This window comes from Amphiprion ocellaris, chromosome 24 (assembly GCF_022539595.1).
Source record: "Amphiprion ocellaris isolate individual 3 ecotype Okinawa chromosome 24, ASM2253959v1, whole genome shotgun sequence".
Classification (NCBI taxonomy): domain Eukaryota; kingdom Metazoa; phylum Chordata; class Actinopteri; family Pomacentridae; genus Amphiprion; species Amphiprion ocellaris.
Window position 1 is genome coordinate 19,985,856 of NC_072789.1, and position 18,467 is coordinate 20,004,322.

At 35.2% G+C, this 18,467-nt stretch overlaps 1 protein-coding gene across 3 annotated transcripts; it reads left to right on the forward strand.

The window, feature by feature from the left end:
- Positions 1-641: 641 nt before the first annotated feature.
- On the forward strand, positions 642-17,270 carry si:ch211-113j14.1 (sterol 26-hydroxylase, mitochondrial). 3 transcript variants are annotated; one of them, XM_055008133.1, is made up of 11 exons: positions 642-996; positions 2,945-3,135; positions 3,863-4,062; positions 5,437-5,634; positions 5,713-5,876; positions 7,662-7,760; positions 9,128-9,294; positions 11,789-11,870; positions 12,958-13,194; positions 15,235-15,394; positions 16,411-17,270. In XM_055008133.1, the coding sequence occupies exons 1-10, from the start codon at positions 736-738 to the stop codon at positions 15,349-15,351; spliced, it is 1,716 nt and encodes a 571-aa protein (XP_054864108.1). In that variant the 5' UTR covers positions 642-735; the 3' UTR covers positions 15,352-15,394; positions 16,411-17,270. The 3 variants fall into 3 exon arrangements, with proteins under 3 accessions (XP_054864108.1, XP_054864109.1, XP_023117028.2); XM_055008134.1 differs by having other exon boundaries at positions 15,235-15,357; XM_023261260.3 differs by lacking the exon at positions 7,662-7,760 and having other exon boundaries at positions 644-996.
- Positions 17,271-18,467: the final 1,197 nt, after the last annotated feature.

Consider the following 18,467-nt stretch of genomic DNA (forward strand, 5'->3'; position numbering starts at 1 on the left):
TGTCTTTTTGTGGTGCTGTTGCATGTTTTTGTGGTTGTCTTGCATATTTTGTGGTTGTTTTGCATCTTTTTTGTGGTTTTATGTCTTTTTGTGGATCTTTTGCATCTTTTTGTGGTTATGTCTTTTTTGGTTGTTTTATGTCTTTTTGTGGTTCTGTTGCATGTTTTTGTGGTTGTTTTGCATCTTTTGTGGTTGTTTTGCATCTTTTTGTGGTTTTATGCCTTTTTGTGGTTGTTTTGCATCTTTTGTGGTTATGTGTTTGTGTGGATATTTTGCATCTTTTTGTAGTTGTTTTACATCTTTTTGTGGTTCTTTTGCATATTTTTGTGGTTCTTTAATGTCTTTTTGCAGTTTTGTGTCTTTTTGATCATATTATGGTTCTTTTGCATCTTTTTGTGGTTGTTTTACATCTTTTTGTGGTTGGAAGCCCAATGGAAGTTTCAGTGTCAACAGCTTCGTTGATCACAGGTTTGTTGCATTACTTTCTTTTGTCTCTGAACTAGTTGTTTCTTAATGTACATTAGAGGAACTTTTAGAGAAGTTTTGAGTCACATGACATTCGTGTGGTTTTGCAGGAGTGTCCTACGTCTGCTGTTGTTCTTGGACGGTCGTTGTTCGGCTGCATAGTTTCAGCAGTACCGAAAGTCACCTACAGGGGACGGAGACAAAAACAAACGTCCGCAGTTGAGCTTGTACTTCAACTCATGAGATAAAAGCAGACGCACAGCCTCCACCATGGGCTCCCCGGCGGCTGCAGCCTGGCCTCTCCGGCTCCCTGCGCTCCTCCCCCGGACGCTGCGGCCGCCTCGGGCCGCTCCGCTGCTGCGACCCTACGGAGGAGCGTCCGGAGCTTCGGCCTGCAGGAGGCTGAACGTCCAGGCGGCGACGACGGAGGCGAAGCTGAAGAGCATCGATGATCTTCCGGGGCCCAGTCTGACCACCAGCCTGTACTGGCTGCTGGTGAAGGGATACTCGGAGAGGACGCACCTCCTGCAGGTACAGGAAGCTGCAGACTGACTCCTCAAACTGGGGACTTAAAAAGTCTTTCCTGGATGTGAAGCTGCATAAAATACATCCAGGGATTTACTGTCTTTATTCCAGAGATTACATGAAAGAACTTTTAGTAACTATAAGGTGACTCGAATCTAAAATGAGTTTATTTAAATGACTTTATGATCTTTGGAGGCTTTATGGATTAAATCAAGGTCATATTAACATTATCCTCAGATTATCCATCTAAAAGTAAACATGATCTCTTTCTTGTCCATTTTTTAAACATTTGGATGAAAATCTGATCCACTGAAACTATTAAACAGTAATAAATCACCTTGTTAAGGTACAAAGAATTTAATAGCAGTTAAAACGTGTGTGTTTCTTTAGTTTATGGCCAAAATAATAAGAAATATTGAGATTTTCTCTCACATTTCAGGTCATATTATCAGGAATCCTAAGATTTACTGCATTTACTTCTATCTAATATAAAAATCAGCTCATTTCTTGAAAATATAATCCAAATAAAACCACTAAATAACAGTAAATCAGCTTGTTGTTTTTTAAACTGATCAGAAATGGTCTAATATTGGTTCTGAACAGCTGAAGAATTCATATTTTTAGTAATTATGACATGACTCTAATCTAAAATGAGATTATTTAAATGAGTTTATGATCTTTGTAGGTTTTAAAGATTAAATCATGGTCATATTTTTATTTTTAGTTGCAGCTCGGTGGCTGTTTCTTTAGCTTTGTGGCCAAAATAATAAGAAATATTTAGATTTTCTCTCACATTTCAGGTCATATTAACAGGGATCCACAGATTTACTGCATTTATTTCTGTCTAATATAAAGATCACCTCATTTCTTGTCCATTTTTTTAAACATCTGGATGAAAATTTCATTCAGAAAAAAAAATCAAATAACAGTAAATAAAGCGTTTTTCCATCTCAAACCATCAAATCTCTGCTCGACTGTGTCTGATTTGCATTCAGTTTTTAAATAAAGGACATCTGCGAACATATCACATATTACTATTTAATAGTTTCAGTCAATCACATTTTCATCCAGATGTTTAAAAAATGGACAAGAAATGAGGTCATGTTTACTTTAAGATTTATAATTTGAGGATCCCTGTTAATATGACCTGAAATGTGTGAGAAAATCTAAATATTTCTTATTATTTTGGCCTAAAAACTAAAGAAACAAACACTGAGCTGCAACAAAAAACACAAATGTGACCCTGATATAATCCATAAACCCTATAAAGATCATAAACTCATTTAAATAATCTTATTTTAGATTAGAGTCACCCTATAATTACTAAAAATATTAATTCTTCACCTGTTTAGAACCATTATTAGATCCACCTGCATTCTTGCAAACTGCATTTCTGACCAGTTTAAACTACAACAAGCTGATTTACTGTCATTTAATGGTTTTATTTGGATAAAATTTTCATCCAGATGTTTAAAAAAATGTACAAGAAATGAGGTGATCTTTATAGTTAGAAGTAAATGCAGTAAATCTGCAGATCTCTGTTAATATGACCTGAAATGTGAGAGAAAATCTAAATATTTCTTATTATTTTGGCCTAAAAACTAAAGAAACAAACACTGAGCTGCAACTAAAAATAAAAATATGACCTGATTTAATCCATAAAGCCTCCAAAGATCATAAACTTACTTAGATAAGATCATTTTAGATTAGAGTCACCTTGTAGTTACTAAAAATTCCTCCATTTAACCTCACCTTCAGAGATGTTGTCGTTCAAACTGCCTCAAAGGAAAATTTAAGAATTAGTTATTTGATACATGGAGCTAAAATTCCACAGATAACATTTTTAAATATTCATAGTTTATGATAAAAAGGTTGAATTAAATCAGAGATGGTTGAGCAGAAGGTTGTAAAGTTTAGATATAATCGCTCCCTTTCTTTCACCTCCATCTTCCAGGGCATCCAGAAGAATCTCTACGGACCCATCTGGCGCTCCAGGTTCGGCCCGTTTGACCTGGTCAACGTGGCGAGTCCGGACCTCATCGCTCAGGTGATTAACCAGGAGGGCCGGTACCCGGTCCGGGCCGAGCTGCCCCACTGGAAGGAGTACCGGGACCTGAGGGGGCAGGCCTACGGACTGCATGTGGAGTGAGTGGAAGTATCAGGACTTTAACAGCAACGTAGCTCGTCCTCATGCTACAGGATGTGACGGCGCATTTTTAAAGCCTGTATTTCAGCATTTTATTCTGTTTTCTAACGCAAAATGGCAATAAAGTGTGGTTTGATTTGATATTTTTACTCAGCAGATGGAGAATTTTCAGAAAAACAGCCGTATCCAGAGACGTCATTTAGCTAATATTGACAAAAACAAACATTATTATTGATATTATTATTAGTAATTTTATATAATTGAAACAACTAAATGAGAATCTATTGAAGGAGTTCCTCAGGGCTCTATTGTGGGTCCCCTTGTTTACTTTACCGAAGAAGAGAATAAAATAAAAAATAAAAACTATATTTTGTTTTATTTTATTTTATTTTATTTTACTTTATTATGGGAATTATTAGTAAATAATTATTTTTTTAATTGAAGGAGTTCCTCAGGGCTCTATTATGGGTACCCTTGCTTACTTTACAGAAGAACAGAATAAAATAAAAAGTACTTTGCTAAGGGAAATCCTGTAGTAACAGTACAAGCAGAATGAGTACAGCAACCACAAATGCAAAAAAAAGTAAAAAAATGCACAATAAAGTGTAAAATATGTACTAAAGTGAAACATCTTAGTGCACAAATGAACTCTAGTAAAACTTTGCAGTGAAATGAGGAAATTAAAATGTGTAAAGAATCCCTGAAGGCTGTTGTTAAACTTTCCAGCACCGGACCAGAGTGGTACCGGATCCGCAGCGTCCTGAACCCGAAGATGCTGAAGCCTCGGGAGGTGATGAGTTTCGCTCCGGTCGTCCACCAGGTGGTCTCAGATCTGCTGCAGCGCATTGAGCTGCTGCGACGTCGCAGCCCAGACCAGGCCACCGTCCCAGACGTGGCCTCGGAGTTCTACAAGTTCGGCTTCGAAGGTAGAAAGATCCACAATCGCCGACTGCACCTTTAAATCTGCTTTTTAACTAAAATATTGGAAGATCATCTGATCCAAGTAGAACAGAGTTTCAAAATGGTTCTCAGAATATAACTGCATATAAATGTTTTTCCAAAATACAGGCATATTTTTAATTTTCTGACCCATTTCAACGCATGAAAAATGTGTTGTAAAAAAAGTGCAGACTGGCAAATTTTTTAAAAATGTTTTTCATATATTAAGCTAAAGTTTCACTAATATTTTTATAAATAGTTAGATTTTATGCACCTAAAATTGCATGTAAATTCAGAGACAGCTGAGCAGAAATTGCTCCAAAAATTTGATTTCAAGAACATGCTAATGTTGTTGATCCAAGATTTTTCTGATCCAAGAAGTACATTTTCAAAGTGGTGCTCAGAATATAACTAAATATAGCTTCAAAAAGAGCACATTTTCCATTTTCTGACCAAAAAATTTCACACAAATCAGACACGGTCGAGCAGAGATTTGATGGTTTGAGATGGAAAAACGCTGATCAAAAACCAAATCCAACCTGAACCAGCTCCAATATTAAAGAGTCTGTGATGCTGAAGTTCTGCATTAAACCACCTTTACTTCAACAGACGTGTGAAATTTGCAGCTAAAACTGGAACAAAGTGGCTCAAAGAAAACAAAGAACATGACGAGACGCAATATCTGCTGCTGTTAGATTCATTTATACCACAACAAGCTGATTTACTGTCATTTCATAGTTTTATCTGGGTTAAATTTTCATCCAGATGTTGAAAAAATGGACAAGAAATGAGGTCGTGTGTACTTTTAGATGGATAATCTGAGGATCCCTGTTAATATGACCTGAAATGTGAGAGAAAATCTAAATATTTATTATTATTTTGGCTTAAAAACTAAAGAAACAGACACCGAGCTGCAACTAAAAATAAAAATATGACCCCGATTTAATCTATAAAGCCTCCAAAGATCATAAACTCCTTTAAATAAGCTAATTTTAGATTAGAGTCACCTTATAGTTCATAAAAATATGAATTCTTCAGCTGTTCAGAGCCCTTATTGGACCGTTTCTGACCAGTTGAAAGCACAACAAGCTGATTTGCTGTCATTTCATGGTTTAATTTGGATAAAATGTTCATCCAGATGTTTAAAAAATGGCCAAGAAATGAGGTGATCTTTATATTTAGATAGAAATAAATGCAGTAAATCTGAGTATAGTTGTTCCACAAAGCCAAACATTAGTAGGTTAGAGTTCAAATGGTTCTCTAGATATAGCTAAGAAGATATTTATTCTTGTGTTGTTGTGACCTGCAGCTACAGGTTTGATAGAAACCTTCAGGTATCTCCTGACTGTTTTCCCCTCCAGGTATCTCTGCCGTCCTGTTTGAAACCCGGCTGGGCTGCCTCCAGGAGGAGATTCCTCACGACACCCTGCGCTTCGTCGCCGCCGTCAACGACATGCTGAGTCTGTCCGACACGGTGCTGCTGCTTCCCCGCTGGAGCCGCGACGTCTTCCCCTTCTGGAGGCGCTTCGTCCAGGCCTGGGACGACCTCTACGACGTCGGTACGTAGCCCCGGAGGCGGCTAACACCTCCCTGCAGCTCCGTGTCCACGTCAGTAAACCGTTTTCTGGTGTTCGCAGCTCGGACGCTCATCGACAGGAGAGTGGCTGAGATGGAAGCTCAGGCGGTCGATGGCGACGCTGCAGAGGGGATGTACCTGACCTACCTGCTGGCGTCTGACAAGCTGAGCAGAGACGAGGTCTACATCAGCGTCACCGAGCTGATGCTGGGAGGCGTCGACACGGTGGGAAGCTTTATTAGACGCCTCCAGAGTTTTCTAGTCCGTCATTTTAATTAACACTCGTGTTGTCATACGTTTTAAAGTTTGAAAATGTGGGGAAAAAATGTTTTCACAGTGAAACTTCTGATGTCCACGTTTTCAACATTTTTAGGAAATATTTCAACATTTTTTGGTGGAAAAAAAGAAATGTTCAAAAAAATGTTTCTTGAGAACATTGACCAAACAAATCAACCAAAATCCAGCGAATTTCGCTGGATTTTGGTTGATTTGTTTGGTCAATGTTCTCAAGAAAACAATATAAGTTTTACAGATATATTTGTTATCACTTTAGGTATTTTTATTCATTTTTTGGAAGATTTTTACTTATTCTTTGAAACTATTTACAAAAGTTTAAGAAATTTGGGGAACTTTTTTCCTGAATTCTTTCATGTCATCCTGCGGGTGAAATTAAACCATTTTAAAGTTTGAAAATGTGAGGAAAAAATATTTTTACAGTGAAATGTCCACATTTTCAATATTTTTAGGAAATTTTTGAACATTTTTCGGTGGAAAAAAAAAGTTTCTTTAGAATTTTTGCAAAAAAAATTCAACCAAAATCCAGTGAATTTCATTGGATTTTGTTAGATTTTTCTGTGAATATTCTTAAGAAAATATTAGAAGTTTTACTGCTATATATGTAACCACTTTAGATATTTTTAGGATTTTTTTGTAAGATTTTTACTCATTTTAAAAAAAATATGTACAAGAATTTTTTGCCAAATTTGGGGGATTTTTTAAAATAAAACTTTGAAGGGAAACTTTTAACGAATTATTGGAATTTTCTTCCTGCAGGTTTTGAAAATTTTCAGAAATTTGGAGAATTTTTTTGCTGAATTTTTTCGTGTTGTCCTGCAGGTCAAATTGACCCATTTTAAAGTTTGAAAATATGGGAAAAAATATTTTCACAGTGAAACTTCTGATGTCCACATTTTCAACATTTTTGGGAAACATTTGAACATTTTTTTGGTGGAAAAAAAGAAATGTTAAAAAAACATTTCTTAAGAACATTCACCAAAAAAATCAACCAAAATCCAACAAAATTTGCTGGATTTTGGTTGATTTTTCTGTGAATTTTCTTAAAGAAAATATTAGAAGTTTTACTGATATACATGTAATCACTTTGGATATTTTTAGGATATTTACATGTTGTAAATGTTTACAAGAATTTTCTTGCCATATTTGGGGGATTTTTTTAAAATAAAATTTTTAGGCGAAACTTTTTAGGAATTATTGGAATTTTCTTCCTGAAGGTTTTGCAAATTTTCAGATATTTGGGGATTTTTTTGCAGAATTTTTGGATTTTTCAGACAAGGAAACAATATTTAGTTTGAAAATGAAAATATGTCCATGTTTTGAAAAAAAACCCCATTTAGTTATATTCTGAGAACCAGAATATAACTAAATATGAAACTCTGTTGTGCTTGGATCAGGCTATCTACTAATATTTTTGTTAAAAAGCAGATTTTATAGGTTCAGTCTGAGATTGTGGAGACAAATTGTTGATATTTAGCGAGTTAACAAAGTTAGCATGTTCTTGAAATCTGATTGTAAGAGTGATTTCTGCTCAACCATGTCTGATTTGCATGAAATTTTTATAGCATAAAATGTGATATTTATTATATCGGTCACATTTTAGCTTGGTACATGAAATATCTTTCCAAGATAACATTTTTGAGAGATTTGCCAGTTGACCCACTTTTTATCTGTCAGGAAAATAAGCAGCAGGAATGTCTTGTTTCTTGTCTGTAGGAAACATTATTATTTTCAGACTCTGCTTTGGCTGGAGGCCATCAAAACCTCCAGCAGCAGATTCAAGCCGTCGCAGAGCCCGTCTGGCTGCATTCCCAGGTGAGGTTCAGGCTTGTTTATCGTGGGTTTGTGAAACGGACAGACCTGCGATCACAACGTCAGCAGAGATAATAAGCCGACGAGCACATACCGTTCACATGACGAGGAAACACACCAAAGGTTCACCTTCTGTGACGAAATAGATGCTAAACGAGCTCCCGGATGATTGATTTTAAACGTGATTTTGCTTCTCAAGGACAGATCTGGAAGTTTTCATTTGTAGAACTGACTAAAATCTGGTGAAACAATGACTCCAGGCAATGATATCTCGATGGTGACATGAAAACAACGCTGCATTCCTTTCCTGCCTACATGGGAAAACAAACTCCAGTAGACAGATCCATTATCTGCACCTTCATCTTCCTGCTTCCTCCTCAATTATAGGCCATTAAATGTGGTTGTAAACAGATAAACCACAAAAATTAAGATTCTTGGCTGTTGTAATGCAATTTTTTGTCATCACTTCCAAAATAATAGCCTGTTGCATCTTTCTTCGGTACAAATGGGCATAAAATGGGCATTAAAAACAGCTAGTTGGTAAAATTACTTTTTAAGGAGCAGTTTAGACACGCAACAGAATTTGCTAACCTGAGATACAAAAGCAGGAAGGTCCAGATAACGTTGTGTAGCAAAAATCAGGTGCTTCTTTAAGTTTCATGCCTTATAAAAATTCTACAATCTCGAGTAAATAATCAACCTAATTATTGTTTCTGTTATTTTAAATGATATTATTGCAGATTTATTTGGAATTATTTTATTGATCTTTCTGAGGTGTTTGATTGCTAACTGTGTCCCACAAGGCTCAATCATGGGGCCTCTGCTGTTCACTTTTACTATTATGGAATATATTTCAGTTTTTGTTGCTTTTTAAAAACAGGAGTAAGTCATATTGTGTGTGCATTGTTCAAGGAGGGCAGTTGAGGCAACTTTTCTCTTCATTTTGGATTATATTAACATTTTGTACAGCTTCGACACTTTGGGCTCCGTTTATAGGCCATAAAATGTGATTTTAAATAGATAAACCACAAAACTTAAGATTATTGGCTGTTGAAAAACTTTTTTTTTCTTGCATCGAAATCTCACAGAGATTTCGATGCAAGACTAATGTTTTCTCTAGTATATGGCAAAGGAAATAATAAAGGTTTTAGTTTCTCAGCGTCTGCAGCAGTAAAAAAAATGGTTTACCAGAGGTATTGTTCTCTAAGTAGATTTACACTTTTATGCTCAGAAAGAAATAACAACGGCAGAGGTCTGTAGCTGCGGTCGGTGTAAACTCTACGTGCATTTCATTGTCTGACAGTCGACTGTTTTCAAGTGTTTTTTTGTCACCTTTGATCAGTTTATCTACTTCTTCTCACATCCGACAGACGTCCAACACCTTGTCGTGGGCTTTGTACCATTTATCGAGGGACAGCAGGGTTCAGGACCTCCTGCACAGAGAACTGAACTCGGTTTGTCCCAATAAAAGACAACCGACCACCGATGACCTGAGCAGGATGCCGTACCTGAAGGCCGTCATCAAGGAGACGCTGCGGTGAGCGATAAGATAAGATAAAGATGAGATAAAGATAAGATCTTGTAGAGATGTTTTCACCTCTCATCTTGGATGAGAGGTGAAAACATCTTCAAGAATCTACCAGAAAAGTTCAGTAAATGTCTTCAAGAACCTACCAGAGAAGTCCAGTAAGCATCTTCAAGAATCTGCCAGAGAAATCCAAGATGAGAGATGAAAGCATCTTCAAGACCCTACCAGAGAAGTCCATTTGATTTCTACTGAAGCACTTATAGGTTCTTGAAGACATGTCACCTGTCCTTCAAGAGACTAGACTTCTCTGGTAGGTTCTTGAAGATGCTTTCACCTCTCAGACAATGTCAGACAATGAAATTGGATGAGAGGTGAAAGCATCTTCAAGAACCTATCAGAGAAGTCCAGTTGATTTCTACTGAAACTTCTACGATTACCACGACCTGGATGACTGAGAATCTACACAGACATCAACATTTGTTCTTTTTTACAATTGGTACAGTGTGTTCTTCCTGAAACATATTCACAGCTTTTACAACTTTTTCTAAAAATGATGGTGCTCCTGCTCACACTGGTCGTATGACTCAACAACGGTGTTCTGAGCATCTACCTGGCTTTCTGGAGGAATGGCCACCAAAGTCCCCTGACCTCAACCTAACTGAGAACTGTTGGGGAATCTTGAACATCTTTACCAATCCACCACCGACCAACATGGAACAGCTCAACTCTAGTGGGGGAAGATAGAACCATCGATACTCAAGTACCTCGTACATTCCACGCCTGAAAGACTGACCTTTTCTTTTGGTTTGTGACGCAATAAACCAATCAGTCTCTGCTCGTATCTCCACATTGCTGGCGATTGAGGAAAGTTTTCTCTCCATCTTGGATTATACTGGCATTTTATAGAACCACCGTTTATAGACCGCAACGGGTGGTTTTAAATAGATAAACCACAGAAATTATGATTCTTGGCTGTTGTAACACGATTTTCTGCTTTCACTTCCAAAATCACAGCCTGTTGCATCTTTCTTTAGTAAAAATAGGCATAAAATGGGCATTAAATTAAGCTAGTTAAGTTTTAAGGAGTGATTTAGACACGTGACAGAATTTGCTAACTTGAGATACGAAAGCAGGAAGTTCCAGATCACGTTGTGTAGCAAAAATGTCATACCTTAAATAAATACTACAATCTCTAGTAAATAATCAAGCTAATTATTGCTTCTTTTATTTTAAATGATATTATTGCAGATTTAGTTGGAAGGAAACGTTGTGCAACTCGTTTTATCGATCTTTATGAGGTGTTTGATTGCTAATGGTGTCCCACATGGCTCAATCCTGGTGCCTCTGCTGTTCACCTTTAATATTATGGAATATATTTCAGTTTTTGTTGATTTTTAAAAACAGGAATAAGCCATGTTTTGTGTGCTTTGTCCAAGGAGGGCAATTGAGGCAATTTTTTTTCTCCATCTTGGATTATACTAACATTTTATAAAGCTTCGACTCTTTAGCCTTTGGGCGCCATTTAGAGGCATTTGATTGCTAATGGTGTTCCACAAGGATCAATCCTGGGGCCTCTGCTGTTCACTTTCAATATTATGCTATTTACTTTTCATATTGATAGTATTCTTATGTTTTTGTTTTTAAAAAATAAGTATAAGTCACGTTTTTTTGCATGTGCATTGTTGAAGGACATTTTGTGCAAAAATGAAGATTCTTGGCTATTAAAATGTCCACAGTCTTGTTCTGAGTGCACTTTCTGGCTTGGATTTCCCTTCCAATAGCACATCCTGATGCTTGCACTCATGCATTTTAACAATTTTGTTAAAATTAACCAGAAAATCGATCACTAAAAGCTCTTTCTGCGTAGTTTCCAGCCTGTGTAGGAGGAAAATCTGTCTGTTTTCCAATATCAACCCTTGTACTTTCTGCGAACATTCAAACAGCTGCAACTTCTCGTCGAGCAAAACCGACCAAACCCAAATCTGTCAGCAGCGTGGACGGACAAACGGGGCGTCTCCAAGGTTTTTTTGTGGGAGTTTCTTCTGTTTCTGGCAGCAGCTGAAGGATTCTATTAGATTCGTCATCAGTAGGGACTGGAAAGATTGTCAAACTGATTTATAACTGGCACAGATGATAAATTCCTCGTCTCCAGCCGCCTCAGGCACCATCGTCTGCAGAGCTTTTGTCATTGCAGTCCTCTGTGATAAAAGAAAACGCTGCCCTGAGCGACGTTCTTTTTGCAATTTAAGGTGTCTTTTAGAGTTCGTAAAACAGGACAGTTGCAACAGTTCATCCAGCTTCTTCTGCACCATTTGTGTTGGACATTTGCTCATCGTCTCACCAGTGAGTCAGAGGGAATTTGAGTAAAGGATCTTTTAATACCTTGTATGTCCTCATATGATGTGAGTTCTCTTTATCTCCCACCAGCTTTGGTCTGGGTTTATCAGCCAAGAACAACATGTCCGTCCTGACTGGTTTGTTCCCTTTGTGCTTACTCCTCCAGACTTTATCCTGTTGTTCCTGGAAATGGACGCTTCATTTCAGAGAATGAGGTGATTGTGGACAACTACTGGTTCCCGAAGAAGGTGGGAAAACAGACCTAGAACAGTTAAACATCAGCGTCTTCATTAGATAAACTTTATTAAGCGACTGGAGCTCACTGTTTGTTTTTGCTCAGGCTCAGATTCTTCCAACACAAAGCTTTTAGAAACACTGTGTATATTACATATCAAATTGTCCGTCTCAATCAGGAGTGGTTTGTCTTTTGGTAGCAACTGATTGTACTTTTTTTTTTTTTTACGACATTCCCAAAAAACTGCATTTAAAATCCCCATTGAAATTAATGGTAAGTTGGTCAAAACTCAGCCAAATTTGGGCCCCTGCAACTCTGGCATATTTCGCTGTAGAAACTTCATTCTAAGTTTAATGTGATCACAAGGATTTGGATGTTATCCCTGTAAATTCCTGTTTTGATATCCTTTATGGTTTTTACACAGTCGCAGTTTGAGTTTTGTGAATTTTTGTCCAGAATTTTTCTTCAGCTCTCACGTGACTAGAAAAATCATATGAAAAAATGCAGTTAACCTCTTGTCCTGCTCATAATTTCTCTTCTACATGAACTTTTTATACATAAAAATGTTGATATTTTTGTCCTCTTCCACTCAATTTTGGTCTCATTGCTGTCGGATTTCTCGTTTTTTCCTAAATCACCTCAGAGATCAAAGAGTGTCGACCAGAACTCTCACAGACTCCCATTATATCTGAGCTCTAAAATCCGAAACGGGGGTCTCTTTAACCTGCCACCAAATCCGTATAAAAGACAGAACTTACATGAAAATACATCAGAATGTTCACAACAAGATTCTACTTCACACACTGAAAGAATTTTTTCAATCCAATGTATAGTTTTCAAGCTCTGAGGGTTTGTTTGAGGGTCTAATTCTTAGTCTCGCTGCTCTGCTCACTGCAACCGATCGGTGACTCGCAGCTGATTGGCTGATTGGTGCACTTTCAAAGTAAAAGCTCAGAGATGCTAAAAGGAATCAGTTTGTGAACCGGCTAGCTTTTCAGAATAAAATATATTCATATAATGTGTATAATTAATTCTAATTAAACTAATGATTTCCAGTAAATAACACAGTTTCTGGCTTTTTTTTACACTTTGCTTTTCAGACGCAGTTCCATCTGTGCCACTACGCCGCCTGTCATGACGAGTCGGAGTTCGTGGATGCTGAGCTCTTCATCCCGGAGCGTTGGCTTCGTGCCGACCCGCCGGCCAGCCGCTGTGGCCGGACGTGGCCCGGCTTCTACCAGCACCACCCGTACAGCTTCATCCCGTTCGGCGTCGGCGTCCGGGCCTGTGTGGGGAAGAGGCTGGCCGAGATGGAGATGTACTTCGCTCTGTCCAGGGTGAGGAGGACAGGAAATCACAGAAAAACACAGAAAATCACAGAATCATGTCTTTTGCTCGGCTTTTTATTCATGCAACAGCTGCACATTATTTGTTGAATAGCAGTTCACTGCTGTGGAAACCTCTGCTTTCTCATTTATTCAGCTTTTAAATGACTGAAAATGTAATAATTAACCCGCAGGATGCAATGTTTTACCTTCGTAATTACACCTGTAAGGGAAATAGAGTCAATATTTCCTCTCCAAGTGCACCTTACGGGAAGATTTATATAAAATACAATGAAATTAATAAATAAAAGGTGGTCTTTAATTATTATTTTTTGAATAAGGCCATAAAAATATATAAATATGAATAAAATAATACAATATTCTATATTTATTTATTTATTTTAAAAATAAAAAAGAACATGAAGACAATTTTTAAAAAATCACTAATTTCATTTGATAAACACAATGACAAATAAATGCCTCTATCTATCTAAAATGTCCTAAAAGTCTTACTTTTTTTTATAAAGGCCATGAATTAATTTTTTAAAAATTAAATATTAGATATGAATGTAAATGTAAAAATAATATTTTTTTTTTTTTTAATTTAATATAATATTTTTTTTTATAAATATAGTTTATAAAAAGTCACAAATTTCATTGGATTTACATAATGCCAAATAAAAGCCTCTATCGATCTAAAATGTCCTAAAAGCCTTTTTTAAAATAAGGCCATAAAAATTACCAAAAATTGTAAAAAATGATATCTAAATGTAAATAAACGTAATATATTATTAATTATTGTTATTTAATATAATAGTAATAAAAATAATAGAAATAACATTTTTAAAAATCATGAATTTTGTTGGAATATTATTTATTATGTTTATTTAACATAAAATTAAAAAATAATATAAGCTAAACCCTAACCCTAAAAACTCACAAATTTCATTGGATTAAGACAATGACAAATAAATGCCTCTATCTAAAATCTCCTAAAACATTTTTTATTGAGGCCGTAAAAAAAAGTCAGAATTTTAAAAATTAATAATATATAAATAAAAATAATATAATATAATTTGTTATATTTATTGAATGTAATAATAAAAAAATAATATAAATAACATTTTAAATAACACAAAGTTTTATTGGAATACTGTTTACTCTATTTATTTAATATAATAAAAAGTAGTATAAATTGAATTTTAAAAAACTTGCAAATTTCTTTGGATTTGCACAATGACAAATAAAAGCCTCTATCTATCTAAACTGTCCTAAAAATCTTTTCCTCATTAATTCAGGCCATAAAAATTTCAAAAAATGTTAAAAACTACATATAAATTAATTAAAAATAATATAATATTATTTATTAGATTTATTTGTTAGATTTACATAAAGACAAGTAAGTCTCTATCTATCGAAAATGTCCTAAAAGTCTTTTTTTTTAATTAAGTCTGCAAAGGTTTTCAAACATTTAACAAAAAAAAAATTTAAAAAATTATATATTTTTATTTATATATATATATATATATATATATATATATATATATATATATATATATATATATATATATATATATATATATATATATATATATAAATAAAATAAATATAAAAATTTTAAAAATCACAAATGTCATTGGGATGTTACTTATTATTTTTATTTAATATAATCCTAACCCTCTTTTTTTTTTTTTTTTTTTGCAGAGCAAAATCAGTTCAAAAATAGGGCATCAAGCTAATTTTCTCCATAATAGTATCACAGTTTATTTAAAACATAACTCAGTGTTAAGGTGCATTTATTCTCTGGAAATGGCGAGAAAGTTTATAGCTGGAGCTTTAAAAAATGATGTCAAAAAATGTGCAAATACGAAAATAGTAATAATAATAACAATAATCATAATAAAAATAATAACAATCATAACAATAATAGCAATAATAATAATAGTAATAATCCCTAGAAAAACTTTCACAGTATTTTAGGTGTCTTTCCAATGACCTGACTGAAAAGTCCCATTTAAGACTCTTATTTTGAAAGTCTTCTTCTTCCTGCAGCTGATCCAGAACTACCAGGTCCAGCCTGAGGATGGCTCTCCAACTGTGGAGGCCAAAACCCGGACGCTGATGATCCCAGCAAGTCCCATCAACCTTCGCTTCCATCCCAGAACCTGAGAGATGGTGGGTGACGTCTCCATGGTTACGGCTGTGAGGGATGGTGGGTGACGTCTCCATGGTTACGGGCTCCTTAAGGAAGTAGAAACTCATTTAAACTGAGGGATGTTGGGTGACGTCTCCATGGTTATGGCTCTTTAAGGAAGTAGAAAGTCTAAAACTGAGGGATGGTGGGTGACGTCTCCATGGTTACGGGCTGTGAGGGATGGTGGGTGACATCTCTATGGTTACGGGCTCTTTAAGGAAGTAGAAATTCTCCAGTTATGTTCAGTTAAACATTGTTATGATGAATGAATTCAGCTGTTGTCATCTGGAGCTCTTTGTTTCTATTTTATCTTTTTCTTGACATTTTTGTAACACCTTTGTGTCTCATTTTAGTTGCTTTTTGCCTCTTTTGTGTCTCATTTTGAACATTTTTTTGTCGTTTTATCTTTTATTGGGCCATTTTAAATCTCCTTTATGTCTCAGTTTAGTTGTTTTGTGACTATTTTGGGATGTTTTATGTCTCAATTTGAAGTTTTTCTTTCATTTTGTTTCTTGTCATTTCACTCCTCTTTTACATCCCATTTTATGTTGATTTTAAATCACTTTTGTGTCTCATTTTGGTAGTTTTGTTTCTTTTTTTGTGTCACATTTGACATTTGGGACATTTTTTGCCATTTTATCTCTTTCTGGTCATTTTATATCTATTTCACATCTAACTTTAGTTGTTTTGTGTCACCTTTTAAACATCCCTTTGTTGGAATTTTCTGTCTTTATGGTCATTTTAAATATCTTTTATGTCACAATTTGGTTATTTTGTGTCTTCTGTGTCACGTTTTACATATTTTGTGTCTCATTTCAAACCTTTTTTTTGCCATTTTGTCTATTTTGGTCATTTTAAATCTCCTTGATGTCTAATTTTAGTACATTTTGTTGTCGTTTTTTCTGTCATTGTGTCTCTTTCTGGACTCAATCCGTCTTTTTTGAATCTCCCTGAGACATTTCCTGTGACGTATCTCAGCGTTTTTCAGTTGTTTTGCCTCTAGAAGTAATTCCACGTCTGTGTTTGTCTTCCAGGAGCAGAGAACGACTCGTCTCTGAGGCTCTGCAGACGATTAGAGCTGCATGACGACAGAAAACACCAACTTTAAACCTCAGACTGTTTCATGACATCGAGCAGAGTCCCCAAATGTCCCTGTGTTTTTATCTGAGCAGGACTGAGGTTTAAAGGCTACATTCTGCCCCCTTCTGGCACTGAGGAGGAACTACACTCTGCTGGAAACAACAGAAATCATCTAAAAATGGGTTTAAATCCAAGAAAAGGTTCTCAGAAAGCACCATCCTTTCTACATGTGTCTAACTGAGCTCTTACTGTCTTTTAACTGTTTAAAAAGCTTATGCACAAACATAGATTTATATATTTCAGAGTAATTTTATGGCTTTAAACTAATTTTATGATCGAACTTCGCTAAACAAAATAAACAAGGTGATTTCTGTGATTTTTAAACATTTTTTATGTTAGAGTTTATATTTTGACTTACTTTAATGATTTTTAATGTCTACTTTAATCTTTTTTGTGCCTAATTTTAATGGTTTTTTGTCTCATGTCCCGCAGTTTGTTTCTGTTTTGTCTGTAATTGGTCATTTTATGACTATTCTCTCTCATTTTGGTTGTTTTGTCTCTTTGTGTTCATTTTAAATCACTTTTGTGTCCCGTTTTTGTTGTTTTGCGTCTCTTTTGCGTCACATTTGGGACATTTTTTGCCATTACATGACTTTTTGGTCATTTTATATCTATTTTATGTCTAATTTTAGTTGTTTTGTGTCTTATTTTGAACATTTTGTTGCTCTTTTGTGTCTTGTTTTGTGTCCCATTTTAATTTAAAAAAATGTTATTTTGTCTCTTTGTGGTCATATTAAATCTTCTTTATGTCACAGTTTGGTTGTTTTGTGTCTTTTGTGTCTCATTTTGAGCAATTTTTTTGCCGTTTTTGTCCTTGTGTTCATTTTAAATCACTTTTGTGTCTCATTTTTGTTGTTTTGTGTCTTTTGTGTCACATTTAGGACATTTAGTTCATCATTTTGATCATTTTGCATCGATTAGCTTTATTTTATGTCTAACTTTGGTGGTTTTGTGTCACATTTAGGATATTTTGTGTCACGTTTCACATTTTTTCCCCCCATTAAACCTTGTTTGTGTCCTTTTTGGGACATTTTATGTTTCATTTTGAACAGTTTTTTCCCGTTTTGGCTCTTTGTGGTCGTTTTTGTGTCTCATTTTGGTTGTTTTGAGTTTCTTTTGGATCACATTTAAGATATTTTGTGTCACGTTTTACATTTTTTTCCCCTCATTTTGTGTCTTTGTGTTCATTTTAAATCTTGTGTCCTTTTTGGGACATTTTACGTTTCATTTTTTTCCCCGTTTTGGCTCTTTGGGGTCATTTTAAATCTCTCTTGTGTATCATTTTGATTGTTTTGTGTCTCTTTTGAGTCACATTTAGAACATTTTCTTTCTCATTGTAAATATTTTGTGTCACGTTTCACTTTTTTTTCCATTTTGTCTATTTGTGATCATTTTTCATCGATTTTGTGACTCATTTTGATTGTTTTGTGTCTCATTAGAGATATTTTTGAGTCATATTTAACTGTTTCCTTTTACTCTCTTTGTGGTCATTTTCTGTCTTTTTGTGGGTTTTTTTGTTGTTTCGTGTCTCTTTTGTGGAATTTTTGGGAGATTTTGTTTCATTTTGAACCATTTTCCCCCAGTTTGTCACTTGGGGGTCATTTTACATTTAGTTTGCTTTTCATTTTAACTCTTTCATTACATTTAGCCTCTTTCTAGTCATTTTGTGTTTCTTTTGTGTCTCATTTTGGTTGTTTTGTGTCTCTTTTGAGTCAATACATGTGTGTAAGTAAATCAAAGTAGGACAGCAGCTGCAGAACGACGGTTGACCTGAATGGAAATCGATCGATACGTCTGTATGTGTGGAAAATCAATATATCTGCAATAGTGTGTTTATTTCACCTCTTTATGCTCATTTTGCATCATTTGTTGATGTTTTTTTGCCCATTTTGGTCATTTTGTTTCACATTTTTATCATTGTCTGTCTTTGTCATCATTTTAAATCTCTTTT

What these genes read in the sequence shown, in the direction of transcription:
- si:ch211-113j14.1 (XM_055008133.1), top strand. Translation starts at nt 736, where the DNA reads ATGGGCTCCCCGGCGGCTGCAGCCTGGCCTCTCCGGCTCCCTGCGCTC. An exon ending in GCCTACGGACTGCATGTGGA is followed by an intron (nt 3,136 to 3,862) that starts GTGAGTGGAAGT and finishes TAAACTTTCCAG; the next exon opens with CACCGGACCAGAGTGGTACC. An exon ending in ACTACTGGTTCCCGAAGAAG is followed by an intron (nt 11,871 to 12,957) that starts GTGGGAAAACAG and finishes TTTGCTTTTCAG; the next exon opens with ACGCAGTTCCATCTGTGCCA.